Source organism: Acomys russatus, chromosome X (assembly GCF_903995435.1).
Source record: "Acomys russatus chromosome X, mAcoRus1.1, whole genome shotgun sequence".
Lineage (NCBI taxonomy): Eukaryota > Metazoa > Chordata > Mammalia > Rodentia > Muridae > Acomys > Acomys russatus.
Genome location: NC_067169.1, coordinates 89,689,931 through 89,707,950, shown reverse-complemented (window position 1 = coordinate 89,707,950; position 18,020 = coordinate 89,689,931). Strand labels below are relative to the sequence as shown.

General features: G+C 40.5%; 1 protein-coding gene across 1 annotated transcript in view; it reads left to right on the top strand.

The window, feature by feature from the left end:
* The first annotated feature begins 229 nt into the window (after nucleotides 1-229).
* Nucleotides 230-18,020, top strand: part of Il13ra1 (interleukin 13 receptor subunit alpha 1) — a 52,717-nt gene continuing 34,926 nt past the window's right edge. Inside the window, exons 1-4 of the mRNA XM_051141866.1 lie at nucleotides 230-251; nucleotides 6,828-6,967; nucleotides 10,983-11,121; nucleotides 12,488-12,608. Coding sequence (XP_050997823.1) covers nucleotides 230-251; nucleotides 6,828-6,967; nucleotides 10,983-11,121; nucleotides 12,488-12,608 — 422 coding nt within the window. The remainder of the gene's footprint in view (nucleotides 252-6,827; nucleotides 6,968-10,982; nucleotides 11,122-12,487; nucleotides 12,609-18,020) is intronic.

Genomic DNA, 18,020 nt, shown 5'->3' with positions numbered 1-18,020 from the left:
CAGATGAACCAGGAGGCAGGGTTTATGGCATGCAACCGGATCAAGGAGACAGGTTTAGCCAATCCCAGTAGGAGCTATCTCTGTAGGGGAGCAGTCTTCAGGCTGGAAATACTTAGCAGGGAAAATCTATTTACAATACTAAGTATGAATTCCATCCCATGGACCAGGCCTCAGATCCCATCAGAGATGTGTGGGTTACCCCAATAGTGCTGTTGATATTGTTGCACCCATGGGAACATCTTACCTGACAGGTTGGTATTGTAGAGTGCAGAATCCAGTGCTGTGTAAGTCAGTTAATGAATTTTCTCCCCCAGCAGCCTATATACCACCTTTCAGCTCTTTGGAAGCTGGCTATCACCACAAAGAAAGTATCCAAATCAGTTTCATTTTGACTTCTCTGTGTGTACAGCAACCAAAGTATGTTGTGTGTTAGCATCTATCCAGAGTGGGCAATGAAAAGGAATGGGGATATTCTCTGTTATTTGGTGGTTGGGGCTTCTGAGGCTTCCTTGACCAATGACTATAGGCATCCCATAATGGCACTGACGTTTTCATTTAATAACCCATGTCTTCTGGGATGGGGGGGGGGAGGAGGGGGCAATGTCCAGGGTACTTCTGTCCAGATTTCTTTTAAAATATTTTTATTACATTTATTTATTGGGAGTGGGCAAGCATGCCACCCAGCATGAGTGGGAGGTCAAAGGATAACTTGCAAGAGTCAGTTCTCTTAGTACACCATGTGGGTTCCTGGGGCTTGAACTTAGGTTGCAAGGCTTGTTAGCACATAATATATATATATATATATATATATATATATATATATATATATATATATATATATATATATATATATATATATATATATATATCCATCCTGTCTCAAAAAAATTCAATATATATATATATACCTCTGTGTGTATGTGTGTGTGTGTGTGTGTGTGTGTGTGTGTGTGTGTGTGTAAGTTTACAAAATAGTGGGTTTCTGTAGTGTTTTTTTTCATACATCCTGAGTTTTTGTTAATTCTTCTCTCCCATTCCTGCTTTAAGCCTTTAACTCTCACTATTCCCCCTGCCCAACTTACTTTCTTAACACATATGTTCTGCAATCCCCCACACACATCTTATCTTCCACTCTCCTGTATCATAGGTCTTTTCTGGATTCCTGTCTTCCATAGGCACTCCAAATCAAACACAAATCTACAAGTTCAAAACTAAGATCCATATTTCTTTAGCCTTGTTTTTCTGTTATTCAGACTCATTAATGTTCATTGTTATATTCGAGTTTGCTGATGATTTCATTTGCTTGATCCAATCTACTTTTAAGTACTTCATTTCAGTTGTATTATTATTATTATTATTATTATTATTATTATTATTATTATTATTATTATTATTATTATTTTGGCTTTTGGACATTGAACCTCACACATGTAGCTCTGACTGTCCTAGAACCCACTCTGTAACCCAGGTTAACCTCAGATTCTTAGTGATGCCCCTCTGCCTTTGGCATGCCTGGTTTATAGGTGAGAGCCGCTATGCCTGGCTTAGTTATTTTAGTTTGTATCTCCAGAATTTGGTTTTAGTTTCTTTTTAGGTTGCCACTGTTTCTGTTTAGTTCTTTTAGACAGTTAGATGTCTTTAAGACATTTTGTTTTAAAGATTCTTTGTCTAGCACACTTAACCTTTTCCAGGGACAGTTTATCTTGCTTGTTTTTCCTTTGACTGGCTCATCCTTGGTGGAATGGTGCTCAGTGATGTTGCCCAGTGATAGAGCACTTGCCTAGCAAAAACAAGGCTCTAGCTTCCATCCTCAGCACTGCCAAGTGAAAAACTACCCATACTTTACTATTCCTTTTTATGAACTGTGACTGGCTTTTATTGGAAATCGAGTATTGGAATAAAGTAATGTCATAATTCTGGAAAACAGATTATTCCATGGCTCTGGAGTTTTTCTGTCCCTGCCCCCATGCCTTCTTATTAACTCTTTAGGAATTTTACACAAGTAATTTTGATCATATCCACCCCTCCCCCAACTCCTTCAATATGTATTCCCCCTTCCCTAACCACCTAACTTTGCATCTTTTTTTTCACCCATCAAGTCCAATTTCTGCTGCTGCTCATGTTCATGGACATGTAGTCTTTCACTAGAGTGTGATCAACATTCAAGGGGCAACTAACTTTTCTCTCTGCCAGAAACTATCAGTGGCCAATGGCTCCCCAGCTAGGGGTGGGACTTCATGTTCATCAATGTTCTCCACACTTGGGCTTGGTCTGGCTTGAGCTTGAATGGGCCTTGTGCATAGTGTCATAACCACTGTGCAGTTGTGCAGCTACTAGTGTCCTGGGGACACTCTTTCCTTGTATTCCGCTCAGGGATTTCTGCTTGATCATCTGCGACTATTTTTAGCATTGAGGCCGCCTCTGACTCGAGGCTCTCTTAAGTCTTTTGGAAATTTTCTCTTTAATCTTCCTCATGTGTGCAGTTAACTTCAAATGTCTTAACTCTTTAATGCCTAGCCTCTGAAAAAGGGGGGAGGGGGGAAGAGAAATGAGAAAGAGAAGGGGAGTGGCAGTAATTTGAATTTCCTGAAAGTAACCTCTGCCAGAAGAGGAAGAACTTCCGATGATAGAGCCAAAGCAACAATTTGGCCATGGCGTTTGTGTTTTTGTTTTTGTTGTTGGAAGAATAAACAGTGATCAAAACACAGATCTCCGATATTTGGAGGGCAGGGTTCTCTTGGCCTGCTTTGACATTAAGTTGCAGAGTAGATTCATTAATCTACTTTTTGTCCCAGCATCCCTTTATATTGGGTGCTCCAATAGCCACAAGCAGCTTAAAATGCAAACCAGTTAGATCTGGCTAAATAGCATTTCCAAACAGATGGGAAACTTGAATCTTATTTGGGGTTTAGAACTAGGGCAGACTTTTGATTGATTTCAAGTATAAATAAGAGGCTGAGGTAGAAGGGTTGGTGTGAACTTTAGGTCATCCTGAGCTACATAGTGAGTTCAAGGTGGCCTCAATCGGAGCTACTATCACAAAAACAGAAAGGAAAAACATATCAAAAAGGGGATAGGGCTTAAATGTCTTAAATTACCTCACATGTTAGAATTCAATAGATAGAGGTAAAAATAAATAGAAGCCTTATTGTTTTTATTATCAGGTCTTTAATTTTTATGGGGGAGATAACTTGATAGATAATCAGGAATTGCTAAACCAGGTATCTGTGATTTTTGCTAAAATTTGTTTCTGGAAACTTCAGAATAAGGGAGAAAGCCCTAAAAGTAGATTGTGGTCTCTAAGATCCTAATTGATAGAATTCACTGTGCAACTCAGGGTGACCTCAAACTCAACAATGATTCTTCTGCCTCAGTCTTCTGAGTACTAGAATTAGATCTATGGGCCACCATAGCAAGCTACTTACTAGCTCACTTCAAGATGCTGGAGTAGGACCATGCTTCCAAAGACAATGGCATGCTCAGGACTGTGCCCCTCCACAAATTGAGCCATGGAAAAAGCTTATTTGTAGTAGCATCAGGAGAGTGAGGGAATATCAAGATTCAAGGGCTTTTAAAGGTTGCTGCCCAGTGAGTGGCTATGTATTAAATTGACTGTTAGGAAAACCTCAACTACATAGTGCTCATGGGGCAGAAGTTTGGGACTGATGAAATTTTTGTAGTGGTATCATAGAACACTAAAACTATACTTCTTAAATTATCGTTTTAATAACATCAGTTATTTTCAGCACTGGATTAGAATTCAGGGCTTGGCAAATTATAGTCAAGAATTTTAACACAGAGCTATACTCTTAGCTCCTAGAGGGTTGTTGTTGTTGTTGTTTGTTTTTTGCTTTAGTTTGTTATGTTTGTGATTGTTGCTGTGGGCCTTGGTTTGGTTTTTGGGCATGGAGGTGTCCATTTGCAATGTAGGCTGGTAGTCAAGAGCATCTGCCTACACCTCCGGAGTGCTGGCATTGCAGGTAGGCCTACCATGTCTGGCTGGACTTTTAAAATGGCCTTAATAGACTTTGTTTTGCAATGTTTGCAGAAGCATTGTAAAGAAGGGCAGAGAATTCCTCTACACTCCCTCCCAGCTTCCGGTGTGGGGCTTAGATAAGCCTGGGCTTAGACGTTCTCAGGGAAGTTTGAGTTACTGTTTCAGTTTCTCTCCTTTCCTTCTCCAGCTCCAGCTGCTTAGCGTCAGATCCCAGAGGGAGTCAGGGGTACCAAATCTCCTTCTCAGCTATTCTTTGGACGAGCTGTCTTTTAAAAAACAAAAAACAAGAACTAGAGCATGTAGGTCCGAGCACAACTGAAGAGAGCACAATTGAAAATAAGGTTTGCAACATTTGTTGCAAACTGTTGTTTTGTCAAAATTCATGAAACAGCTGTCTGAACTGTCTGGATTGAGTGCGGAAACTCCAATATCCTGGGAATACTAATATTTAAGAGTCCATAGTCCCAGCACTAGGGAGCAGAGGAGGGCGTGTCTCTGTGAGTTCAAAAGCAGCCTGATCCACATAGCTGTAGTGAGTTCCAGGCCAGCCAAGCTTACATAGTGAGATTCTAGCTCCCAAAAAAATAAATAAATAAATAAATAAAATAAATGAATAGTACATAGGGTAATCACTCATGGGCTCTGCGTTTGCTGGTCAATTGTCAAAAAGAAAGAAAAAGCAAAATCCAAAAATATTACATCTGTGCTGAACATGTTATAGTTTAGTTTTTCTAGTCATTATTCCTCCAGACAATACAGTATAACATTGATCTATATATCATTAAGGTATATCGAAGGATATATATGAACTATATGCAAATGCTACACAGGATCTTGTGTAAATTTTGCTATCCAACTATGGTTCTGGAATAAACCTCCCATGGATACTAGACTCGCATGGAAATAATATATTATATTTATATTAATTATATTTAATTAAGCATGTGACCTTGGAGCTGAGGATGTAGTTCAGTGACAGAGACACTTTCTATGCTCATGGCCCTAAATTTTATTCCTAGCACCACAAAGAAAAGGAAAGAAAGAAAATATGTGTGCCATAGTGGTGCATACCTGTAGCTATAGCAGTTGAAAGGTGGAGGTTGGTGCAGAAGTGTAAGGCCAGCTATATAGTAAATTTGGAGCCAGTCTGAGCTACATGAGAAACTGTCTCAAAAGTGTGCGACTTTAAAGCCACATCATCCAGGTTGCAATCCCAGCTTTGTCACTCACTAGTCATGAGGTAAAGTAACTGACTTCCTTGTGCCTAAGTTACTTTTGCTGCTATTATTCTTTTTAATTTAAAAAATGTAGTGCATGTGCTTGCTTGCACACGCATGCCTCTGCACATGTGTGGGAGTCAGAAGACAACTTTCAAGGGTCTTTTCCATCCTTCCACCATGGAGACTCTGGGAAATGAACTCAGACTACCAGGCTTGGGGGCAGGTGACTTTATCTACTGATTTACATTGACAGCCTATTTTACCCTCCCCTCCCCTCCCCTCCCCTCCCCTCCCCTCCCCTTCCTTCCCTTTCCTTTCTCCCTCTCTTTTTTCAGCCTCACTCTGTTGGTTTTGATTTTACTATGTAGTCCAGGCTGGCCTTCAAATTGGGACAATTTGCAGATGTGTACCACCACACCCAACTATTCACTGCATCTTTGTTTTTTTTATTAATTTATTCAGATTACAACTAAATTGTTCTGCCATCACTAGTATCCTCCCGTTCCTTCTACCCTCCCACCCCCACCCTATTACCCTCCCTTAGGTCCATGTCCGAGGGAGATCTCCTCTCCCACTTTATGGTCGCAGGCTAACAAGTCTCATCTTGGTAGTCTGCCTATTCTTTCTTTGAGTGCCATCAGGGCTCCCCAACAAGGGGAGGTGGTCAAATATGGGTCACCAGAGCACATGTCAGAGTTAGTCCCGGCTCTCCACATAACTGTGGAGGATGTCCTGTCCATTGGATAGATCAGAGTAGGGGTTCAGTGTTTACTATTGTATTGTCCTTGGTTAGTGCAATAGTTTGAGCAGACCCCCATGGGCCCTGATCCACCCATTACGATGTTCTTCTTGTAGGTTTCTAAGATCCTCTGGGTCTTTCTATTTCCCCATCTCCTATATTTCTCTTACCTAGAGTCCCAGTAGGATGTCCTCACACCTATCTCAATCTCCTGGTAATTGAAGGCATTCATGGGACATGCTTTTTGGGCTAGTGCCCAATTATAAGTGAGTATATACCATGTGAGTCTCCTTCATTGCTGGTGGGAATGCAAACTAGTACAGCCACTTTGGAAATCTATCTGGTGCTATCTCAGAAAACTGGGAATAGGGCTTCCTCAAGACCCAGCTATTACACTCCTTGGAATATACCCAGAAGATGGGCCAGCACACAAGAACATTTGCTCAACCATGTTTATAGCAGCCTTATTCATAATAGCCAGAACATAGAAACAGCCTAAATGTCCCTCAATTGAAGTATGGATAAAGAAACTGTGGTACATTTACACTATGGAATACTACTCAGCTATAAAAAAACAAGGAATTCCTGAAATTTGTGGACAAATGGGGGAAATTAGAAATGATCATACTGAGTGAGCTAACCCAGTCACTGCATCTTTAAAACAAAGCCAACAGTAGTCCCTATTTCAAGAGGTGTCTGCAACGAGTTTTGTTATTAATATGTGTAAAGTGTAACTGTGTCTTCCTCAACAGGTATTAGATGTTCTTAACTCAGCATGTTACTGGGTTTGGCCACTAGAATGTGGGAGAGTGGACCATTAGAAACTCTGGTTGGCATTGATAAATGTTTATCTTATATTTGATTTGAACAGAAGTTCAGCCACCTGTGACGAATTTGAGTGTCTCTGTCGAAAACCTCTGCACAATAATATGGACATGGAGTCCTCCGGAGGGAGCCAGCCCAAATTGTAGTCTCAGATATTTTAGTCATTTTGATGACCAACAGGATAAGGTAAGTTTGCTAGAACATGCACCATTGCTAAAGTAAAGTGAACAAACGCTGTAAATCAAAGCCAAGAATGAGTCAAATTCTAATCTTCAAAGTGGGAATTTTGTTTTAGGTTGTTCCCACATTTCAACTGGGGAGAACTATAGAAACAGCTATCAATAAAATAAAACATTTGGAAATAATTGCTAATTATTTGATGATTGAATATAATTGATTGTTCTGATAGAAAACAATAGATATCTTCATGGATTTGCCACTCATAAATAATAAGTTCTCTTATTGCTAAGTTTGGTTTTTTTTCTTTTCTTTCCTTTTTTTTTTTTTTTTTTAGTTTTTCAAGTCAGGATTTTTCTGTGTAGTCTTGACTGCCCTGGACTCACTTTATAGACCAGGCTGGCCCTAAAGTCACTGAGATCTATCTGCCTCTGCCTCCCCGAGAGCTGAGATTACAGGTGTGCGCCATTGCACCCAGCTTTGTTTTTATATTCTTGTCTGTAGCTCTATCTTCTTGTATTAATATGTTACTCAATTTCTGAACATTTTCACATTTAGGCTCTCACTAATCATGTATACAGGTAGATTATACAAGAACTTTGGGTCTAAAAGTAAATGCTACGGGGAAGTGGAAAGTTGAGGTGTTAGTGCTGGGTGGGTTTGCATTTCCTGGGTGCCTGAGGAAAATGATAGGGCAGAAAGTTAAACCTTGCCTGTTAGAAATAGTCAGCTGATTTAAACAAATTGTTGATGGCAGGATTGGATAATTGCATTCTTTTTGTTTTTCTTCTTTTTTACATATACATTTATATTATTGCACATATATACAATAAACTACAGCAAGAAGACCCACAAAACAATCAGGAATTATATAAATTATAAAAATGTTGGCTATTTGTATTTGGCAGCCTTGAAGAAAACATCTTTCCTATTTTGTTGTGTCTAAAATTCTGAATGTAAATCAATATCTGTCATGACTCATCTCTACCAACTTAAACCGTCTATCTAGGCCTAAAAACATCTTAACCCCCAAACATTCTTTTTGATACATCTCTTCGGTTGTTTTGTGAGTGTAGACCTTCTTTCATTATGTATGGTGAGAGAGGTGTTTGGGTTGAACTTGTCCAGGATTTTGAGAGGTAGGATTGTCTAGGTCTTCTGGAGTTTACCACCCTGAAGCTGAAAATGAGTGACAAGAGCAATGCTCCTCTTTCTGTCCTTTGGATATGACCTTAGCATCATTTATAGGGTTGTACCTAGCCCCTAGGCAGATTGAACAGGGGGTAGCTTAGGCAGAAGCCTAATGCTCCCAAGTTGCTAAATAAGATCAAGTCTGCAGTTTGCTTTCAGTCTTCACAGAGAAGCTTATCAGAATAGGAAAGATCTGTAGAGCAGTTTTGAAAAGCAAAAGATTGATATCACTGGTTACCCTCCATGATTGTTTTATCTATGTCCATTAGTTCCCCAGTCTGGCAAGCACAGAGCAGCTCTGGCAATGCATTTTAGGTTATCTTTCATCACCAAGAGATAGGGAAGTCCCACTGGGCAATGAATCAAAGGCCCTTCAGTCCAAGCATGCATAGAGGCATGAGTTGAGGCTGACTCCCTTTCCTACTGGGAAACAATTCTTTAGTCAGGAAAAGGTGAGATGGAGCCAAGTGGACATTCATCCTCTGGGAGACAGGGCTTGGATACATTTTACAAGAAGGCCAGATTCCCAGAGAGGTGGAGAATTCTGTCATAGCAGCTACCAGTGGAATGATTCACCGAAGCTGAAACTCACACATACCTCATCAGGATCTGTTTGGGGGTGGGGGAGGATTTAGTTTCTTGTCTGATGCAGAGAGACATGTTCGACTTGGTGCTCATTAATATTCAAGCTCCCTTTTTTATTATGCCATTTTAACATTCCACACTTTGAAGTTGGAGATTTTCTTTTTAAAACAGGTTCTCTTGCATGTCAGGCTGGTTTCTGGCTCATTATGTAGACGAGGCTAGCCTTGAGCTCCTGATTCCTCTGCCTCTACACCCCAAGTGCTAGGATTATAGGTATGTACCACTACAAAAAGAGATCTATAAAATTATTATCTTTAAATATTGGTTCTGTTATGCATATGCCTGGAAGATAAGATTCAAATTTACGTTAATTTTAAATGCCAGTATAATAAAAGTCTTTAGCTTTTTAACTATATAGTAAGTGAATGAAGATTCCCCACCCCCGCCCCTTAATCCTAATTTATGAGTCCTAAAATCTTCTTTTTAAAATAAAAAGTTATTTGAAAAAAATCTAAATCTGTGATACAAGGGATTGAACCCAGGCATCACACTTTTAAGATAAGTACTGACTTATACTCCTAGTCCTAACTTATGATGCTTGCCAATACATTAGCCCATGGTGTCCTCAGAGAGTGAATGCATCTCCTAGATGAGAATTCCAAAGGATCCTTGGGTAAGCCAGGCTCATTTAGCAACCCATAAACTGGTAGAGTAGGGCCATTGGTGAGACTTAGCATTGGAAGCCTTCCTGCCACCACTCTCACACTCTTGGAGACTGGTCTTGAGTTTCATGGGCTTAGTCGGAGACCTCTCTTCTTCAGCATACATCCATTTCTAAAGGGATAAGTCCTAAAATTATGAAGCATTCCAGGAACTTCTGTCAGCACTGCCCTTTTCATCCCAGTAGGCAGAGCCTATATGGGAAGCCAAGTGATAAGTAGTTTCTTGGCATGGAATCAAGAATTTCTTGTGAAAATGCCCTTGGCTATGAATAGCTAGCTTGAGGCCCGTTGAGGATAACAATTTTACTGGATTGTTTGTATCCACATCAAGTCACCACCTCCTTTCTCCGAGGCAGGATTTTACTTGAAGACCCAGTGCACACACATCCCTTTCAGAGCTCTGTCTTAATTGTGCCTAAGAGCTATTCTGTTCCTGTATGCCTATCTTTGCTCTGGTGTATTCCTCGTTGGTTTGCAAGTGACTTCCGAGACAGCATCTTCATGTCCTGGTTTCTGAGGTGACTGGAGTTTCCCTCATTTCCCAGCTAGCAGCAGGCATGCAAAATGTCATACTAGCTGCTTGAGGTGGCATATTAAGCGACGTGACCATTTCCACTGCCTTCATGGCCACCAGGAAATTATGAAAGGAAATACTATGGGAAACTTGAGTCAGATACTGTTGCAAAACAGGAAGTGCTGTCTTTGGCATTCTGATTAAAAGCAGCTTCATTCCCAATTATTCCTCTCACCTCCGGAAATGTTAATTTCCTAGAGAGCCCTGTACTGATGTTCTGAGTCATAATAAGCACTTTTGTGAGTTAGGCTTAGATTTCTGGTGTCTACCCTAAGATGTCTGAGGCCTCTGTGGTTCCACAAAGCTTACTTATCCTTATCTATGGTGCAGATGGGAGGCGTGTACGTGCATATAGTAACCCTTGAAACTTACTCAGATACTACAAAAAAATATGTTTAATAAAAAGGTGTCCCTTTGGCCCCCAGTCCCCAGGGATCACCATGATGACTGAAGTTTTGGTGTGACACATTTTACCCTTGATCTTAATGGAATTGTGATAAATTGTTTTCTTTCAGTTTGCTTGCAGAGTTGCTGTTAGCATGGTAAACTTATAAGCAAATTTTATGACAGCTATACTTTCAAATGTGGGAATTTGTCTTTATCCACACTAGAGTTTCTCAGTGGTGGGTGGTACTTCTAGTGCCTGATGTGGGCTAATTATTGTAGGAGAAGGCTGGGCTAACCTGGTCATGGCAGGATGTCAGGTATCATTTGTGGCTTCTCGCCATTAAATTTCAGTCGTTGTTTTGCTTCTCTGATTCAGAGTTATGACAACCAAAACTAGAACTGAGACACCAGTGAATGTCCACAGTGTGGCAAAAGAATATAATCAGTCCTTCAGCATACATACCATTTAAGGACTTACTATTTTTCTGTATACACTTGGGTCTGCCAAGGCTTTGTTATTTAAGTATCTTTTTGTGTTTAAAAAAAAACAACTTTCTGATCTTAGAAAATTGCTCCAGAAACTCGTCGTGAAAAAGAGGTACCCCTAAATGAGAAGATCTGTCTGCAAGTGGGGTCCCAGTGCAGTGCCAATGAAAGTGAGAAGCCTAGTCCTTTGGTGAAAAAGTGCATCTCCCCCCCTGAAGGTAACAGATGAAAATGGTCTGTCTCCCTTGGTATTTTGAAAGTGTGCTGGGCGGGGGGGGGGGGGGGGGGGGGGGGGGGGGAAGAAAGTGTGCTCAGTGTGCTCACAGTCATTGATGATGAATGAGTTCATTCCAGTCTCAAAGTTTTGCTGAGTCAAATAAGTGTCAGGACCGGTACTAGATTCTAAATAATTAGAGGATGCTGCTGCCTCAAGTTGCTCACAGACAGTTTGAATAGTAATAATGCCTACATAGTTAGGATGCTCTCTTTTATAATTTAAAAAATGAACACACACACACACACACACACACACACACACACACACACACACACACTTCCCCTCTTCTCTTGCTTCTTCCCTAAAATGTGATTTACAAACTTATCTGAAGGAAGTAAGGCATGCGTTGTTACCCTGTTCTATGTCATGATGGAGAAGGGGAAGAAGCGCCTTGCTCTAGGTGTTTAGGTCCGGTGCTTGTAGGGAACATATAGTACTGTCTGATTCATGGCTTATGGAAATGAGTTTTGTATGGAGAATATATATTGGGGACAGTGCTAAAGGCAAATACACATGCTGGCCTAGCTTTAGTGCATCACTATTCAGAGGAAAAGCTGTTGGGTGGTTAGGATCATTGTTTCCTAGTTGTACTTTACCCATAGTCCTTCTGCCTCTTATGTTATGTATAGGGAGGAGCCTATGCAAGGCTACCAGCCACCAGCTACCAAAATCTAAATCCCAGCTCTGTCAGCTACTACTTGTGTGGCCTTGGATAAATTATTGCCCCCATCAATATTCCTCATCTATAAGATGGGAGTGCCTACCTCCTACGATGACCCCACCTGTCAGAGGTCTAGGGGAAGAGAATAGGGCAGGAAAAGGGAGGGAGGGTGGGCACAGGAAGATAAGAGCAAGAACAAGGGGATTACAATCTGGATGTAATGTGAATGCATTATAATAATAAAACAATAACAATCAAAGAAAAAGAGGCCATTGATCTGAGAGGGAGTGAGGGGAATTGGGAGTTGTTGGAGGGAGAAAAAAGAGGGGAAGTGATAGAATTAGAAGTAAATGTTAAAAATGGTAAAATGCAGGGCTGTTTGTATTTTTAAATTCTTTATTTTGTAGTCATTGTGTGTGGTTGGAATAGTGTTTGACTTTTAGTTATTCTCTCTACTTAGAAGAGTCAGATTCATTTAGAGATACAGGAGATGCTTTCTTTGCATATGGAGGTGAGAAAGAAAGCTGGGGACAATTACATTTGTATTTTGACTGTCCTGAGTGACTTCTCCGCCAAATGAGTGTGAAATTAGGGGTTAGGCTGATGACTACCTTCCATGACAAAGACTCTTGCCTGGATCCTCTAGGTGACCCCGAGTCTGCTGTGAGGGAGCTCCAGTGCATTTGGCACAACCTGAGATATATGAAGTGTTCCTGGCTCCCTGGAAGGAATACAAGCCCTGACACAAACTATACTCTTTACTATTGGTGAGTATATTTGGACATGTATTAGGTTAACTGGAACACTGGTTTTGATTGTGTTGGGAGCCTTTGGATTTAATCTTGTTTAAAAAAATATTGGCCTATTTTTTTTTTTATATGTGGTGATAGGGATAAAACTCATGGCTTTGGCCGGGTAGTGGGGGCACACACCTATGAACCCAGTACTCAGGAGGCAGAGGTAGGCAGAATTCTGTGAGTTTGAACCCAGCCTTTTTACATACCAAGTTCCAGGACAGCCAGGGCTCTGTAGAGAGACCCTGTCTCAAAAACAAACAAACAAACAAACAAACAAAAGCCCCACAGCGCCTTGCAAATGCTAGGGAAGTGTATGCCCACTGAGCCTATTCTCTTCTATGAAGGCAGTAGATAGATAAGCCATAGTGAACCTCACTGCTTGGTGTGGTGACTTAAAAACCAATATACAAAATATACATAGAAAGGTAAGGGCCATTGAGATAGCCCAGCAGGTAAAAGCACTTGCTTCCGAGCCCGGGGACCTGAATTTGATCTCTGAGACTCACACAGTGAGTTCTGTAAATTGTTCTGTGACCGCCTAACATGCACCATGACACGTGTATCTCCCACTAAATAGAAAACTACCTACAAATAAATATAATATGAAAATTTAAAAATATAAAAAGGAAAAATTTTCCACCTGACCGAGAGAGAGAGAGAGAGAGAGAGAGAGAGAGAGAGAGAGAGAGAGAGAGAGAGAAAAGAAACAACAAAAACAAACCATCAAAATACAGTAAGAAAAGAAACAACAAAACCAAACCACCAAAAATACTGTAAGAATAGCCAGTTCAATAGAAAATGGATCTTCTTAAAAAGGCTTCTTGTTCACAAGGTATTGAAACATGTATATGGAAAGGCCACAGTATTCCTTTCACTTTCTTTCTCTCAGTGGTAGACTCTAAAACAATATCAAAATGGAAAACTTGCTATTGGCACAATCTACAGTCTTAGGCACAGGATACCAGTTCCATATGTATTTGTGTGTAGCATTCTATGCAGCTTTATCACATGGTTCCACCACTACAAAGTTCCCTCCAGTTGCTCTTTCACAGCCATCCCCATCCCCAGAATCCCATCGTCCTTTTCATTCCCCTCTCACAAGTGTCTAACCTCTAGCAACCACTCACTAGTCTGTCCTCCATTTATATAATTTTGTTATTTCAAGAATGTCACTGGAATGGAATTCTACAGCACATATCACATAAAACTGGCTTTTTAAAAAGCATCACAATGTCCCTGAGAGCCATAGAAGTACACACACACACACACACACACACACACAGTATTCCTTTCTCTATTTTTGAAACATGTTGTCACACTGTAGTTTATGATGGCCTGGAGCTCATTGTATATTCCTGACTGGCCTCAAACTATGGCAATACTCTTGTATCATCACGCCTGGCTAAAAATTGGAGGATTTTAAAAATCAGGTTTATTTACTCTATATAAAGACCATGAAGACTTCTTGGGTAAACTTTTAAAAATTGCTATAATATTTGTACATATTTGTGGAATATTATATTATAATTTGGTTCATATATACTTTGTACAATGATGAAATTACACTAATTTCTATGTCTCTGTCCTAAATATTGTTATTTCTGTGTACTGACAGCCTTCGAATTCATTTACTGGCTTTGAAATGTGCAATTGGCTATTATGGCCTCTGATAGCCCTTGCGCCCTTAATGTACCCACTACCCAACCTCATCTATTCCTCCATATCTCATAGCAATTGCATTAGTCTGCATCTCTATTTTTGTACAAAAAAAAAAAGGCCAAAAAGCAGCTAAGGGAAAAAAAGGGTTTGTTTCAACCCACAGTTTTTAAGTCCATCTTGGAGGGAAGTCAGGGCTAGGACTCAAGCAGGACCTTGGAGACAGGGACTGTGATAGAGAGGCCATGGAGGGGTGCTGCTTACTTGCTTGCTCCTCCTGGCATCCTCAGTTTGCTTTTTTACACAGCCCAGGACCACATGCCCAAGGCTGATACCACCCACAATGACCTGGGGTCTCCCATACCAGTCATTAATGGAAAAAATGCTTCACAGACTTGTCCACAAACCAGTCTATTGGAAGAAATTCCCCAATTGAGATTCCCTCTGTCCAGATGTGTCTAGGTTTATGGCACGTTGACAAAAACATGTAATCAGAGCAAGGATATTAAAGTGTTGTGACTGCTGGGTGGAGAAGAGAGTCTAGTCTTAGGAATCTGTCCTCTATGTGCCCTTGTTCTCCTCCTTTGTTTGATAAGACAGCTCTGAAAGAAAGGCATGTGTTTGACTCTCTTAGGACTTCTGAAGATAAATATCCTGGAATGTCAGGTTGCTCTGTGGCTCAGTGGTAGAGCACTTGACCAACATGCATGAGACCTTAGAAAAAGAAAAAAAATCATCATGGAGTAAACATTTTCTCTGGTGATATCATGGAAAATATTTGTACTATATTAAAACTCTCACAGGTAGATCATGAAACAGAGTGCAAAAAAATCCCCATATGGTGTTTTCATTTCAATTTATTTTTAAACGATAAATAAAATTGTGTGTATTTATGGGCTACCATGTGATATTTCTTTACATGTGTGTATTGTGTATATTGTACAAACCAGGTTCTGCATGTCAGCCTCCTCAAATCACATGAATTGTTGAATGAAATCCCCCTGAAGTGTCCTGGAAAGTTGTAGCCACTTTCCTCCCCATTGGGTGAGATGTTCAGCCTCATAAATTGGAGACATACCACATGTAAAGCCCAAGATCATGTGGTCCATTCTGAAGATTCAGTTTTCCCAAGCCCCTATCCCTATGTAAAAATTCTTACGGGAGGTTTTGCAGTTTTACTTGCTCACTCTTGGTACCTATTGAATCACCTTTTTAAAAAAAGACTCTTGTCCTTTCATGGTAAAGTCTGTACTCTTGAACATAACAGACAAAGCCACGTATCACCTGGCTAGCCTGTATCATCCCTTTCCTTTCACCTTGGGTCCTCCTACATCCTACATTGAGTTTATTTCCCTTCTTTACACTGACTCTTCAATACATAAAATCGTGGTATTCAAAGAGGGATATTTACCCAGAACAGTGACAACAGTCTTACCTTTTCTCACAGTTTACATCTTCCCCTTTCGTCTAATGCCTCTTGTTTGTCCTCAACAAACGCAATTTCCTCTTCCAAAAGTCTTCTTTGACCTCTCAAGTCTGGAGACATATCCTCATTAGTACCTTTGCATGTCACAGTGCCCTGCAGAGTGTGTTGTCATTTCCTGTTTACTTAGTAGTGATTCTCTTTTCCAGGCTGCAATCTCCTGAGAGCAGGGGCTTTGTGTTGTTTTTCCCCAGTACTTGACACCTGGGGTAGGTGTCCATAAATCACTTGTGAAATTCTTGGTAGGATTCAAAACTAGAGAACATTCAGGGATAGGGTGAGGACTTAGAAGTATAAGCCATGCATGATCTCTGGAGTCCAGGAGTGAAAAAAGAAGGATTAAGTACACCCAGCTCCCCAAAACTTCCTAGCAGAGAAACAAACAAAATAATCCTTTAGGAGTCTCCTAGCTGTGTGCTGTAATAAAGTTCATGGGAAGCTATTACTACAGGTTTTAAAGATACTTTAGGAATTAGTAGCATCCCTGTGTTTATTATGCTATTAACCCGTTATCATGGTTAGAAACAAGAGAATTCCTTTAGAAATGTGTCTATAGGAGTGGACTACTAAGAGGGTGGGGGTGTCTTAAAACTACCTCATCTCATGACAGACTGTTAAGGAAAGCAATCCAGCTCTTACCATTGGGGTGAACCAATCCTTGAGGATCTAGTAAGAGAAAAATAGGGAAGTGTCTCATACCCTGGAGATATGCTAGCATAAACCAAGTCACAGTACAAACCATACAAACAATGTTCTCTTGGGATTAATTTGGAAAAAAACATTCTTCTTTGGATGGATGCTGGCTCTTGTTAAGGTTGACAGAAGACAGGGTTTTACTTGGCATTCAGTCCCAAGTTGATGCCTTTTGGCAGGGAAAAATCTACAATTGAACATGGCTTAAGAAATGATCTGGAAAGTGATGGTTCACTGGCACCCAAGGGTCAGGTATCAAAGATCCTATTTCTTATCTACGTATTTCCAGAGTTGGTCATTTGGTAGAAGCTCTTTCCATAGTATATGCAGGAGATACTGGATATGTATGACTGTCTTAGTTACTTTCCTATTGTTATGCTAAGAGGCCATGACCAAGAAAACTTATAAAATAAAATGTCTAATTTATGGCTAATAGTTTTAGAGGATTAGAGTTCATGACTGCCAAGGTGGGGAACATGGCAGACAAGCATGGCATTAGAATAGTAGCTGAGAGCTCACATCTTGATCCACAACTACGAGGCAGAAAGAAAGCTAACTGAGAATGGCATGGGCTTCAAACCTTCAAAGCCCACTCCCAGTGACACACCTCCTTCAACAAGGCCACCTCCTAGTCCTTCACAAACTCTTTGAAAAAACTGGGGATTGAGCATTTAAATATACGAGCCTATGGGGGAGATTCTCACTCAAACTAGCACAGACTGTTTACAGTTTAATTTAAATGAAATTAAAACCTCAGGGACTCAATCTTCCTGGCTAGTTCCAGAGGTCACAAGTGACTGTTGACCTGGATGGTACATTTCTGTTGTACAGTGTTGCCTCATGTCTTCTTTTCTCACCATCCCACAAATTCTCCATTCTAGTGCCACACTATGTATATTCAAATCCTTACTAGCAATGAGCCTTAATTATCTCTGAGCCCTGGTTTTTACCATCTTTAAAATGGGGATAGAGAGAATGCCTACTTCTGAAGGTTGTGAGGGCTTGGAACAGTGACTCATGTTCAGAATGATGTGTCATGACATCTGTAGACACTGATGTTTGTTAGTTGCAGGTACAGTCAGCACTCAGTGCTGCTCTCTTCTACTACTACATGGAACTGACATCTAGCCCATTCTTCCTCCTCCCATTAATTCCCCCAGGATGATCCTTTTCAGTCAAAACCTGAAAGGCAAGGAAATCCAGACATGGTATTGATTAGCAAACACCAAGAATGGCATAGGTACCACGGTAGTTCACATTGCACAAATCACCAAACTGTTTTCCCTAATCCCTAGCCAGAAAACAGAGAGTATTTTTTAAATTTCAGAATCATTGTTTGCAAACCCAGAACAGTGACTTGTGTCCCAGAAGGATAGTTTGGAATTGAAAGGAGCCTGACCTGAATAGCCTCAGTCTAGCAGTTCAATGAATTTTAGGGATTCTTTTCCACATCAATCATCTTCAGAGTCCATGACTATCTATGAACTGTCAGGGGGACAAAATGAAAAATGAACCTAAAAGATTGTGCATTACAGGAGTTCCTTTCATTG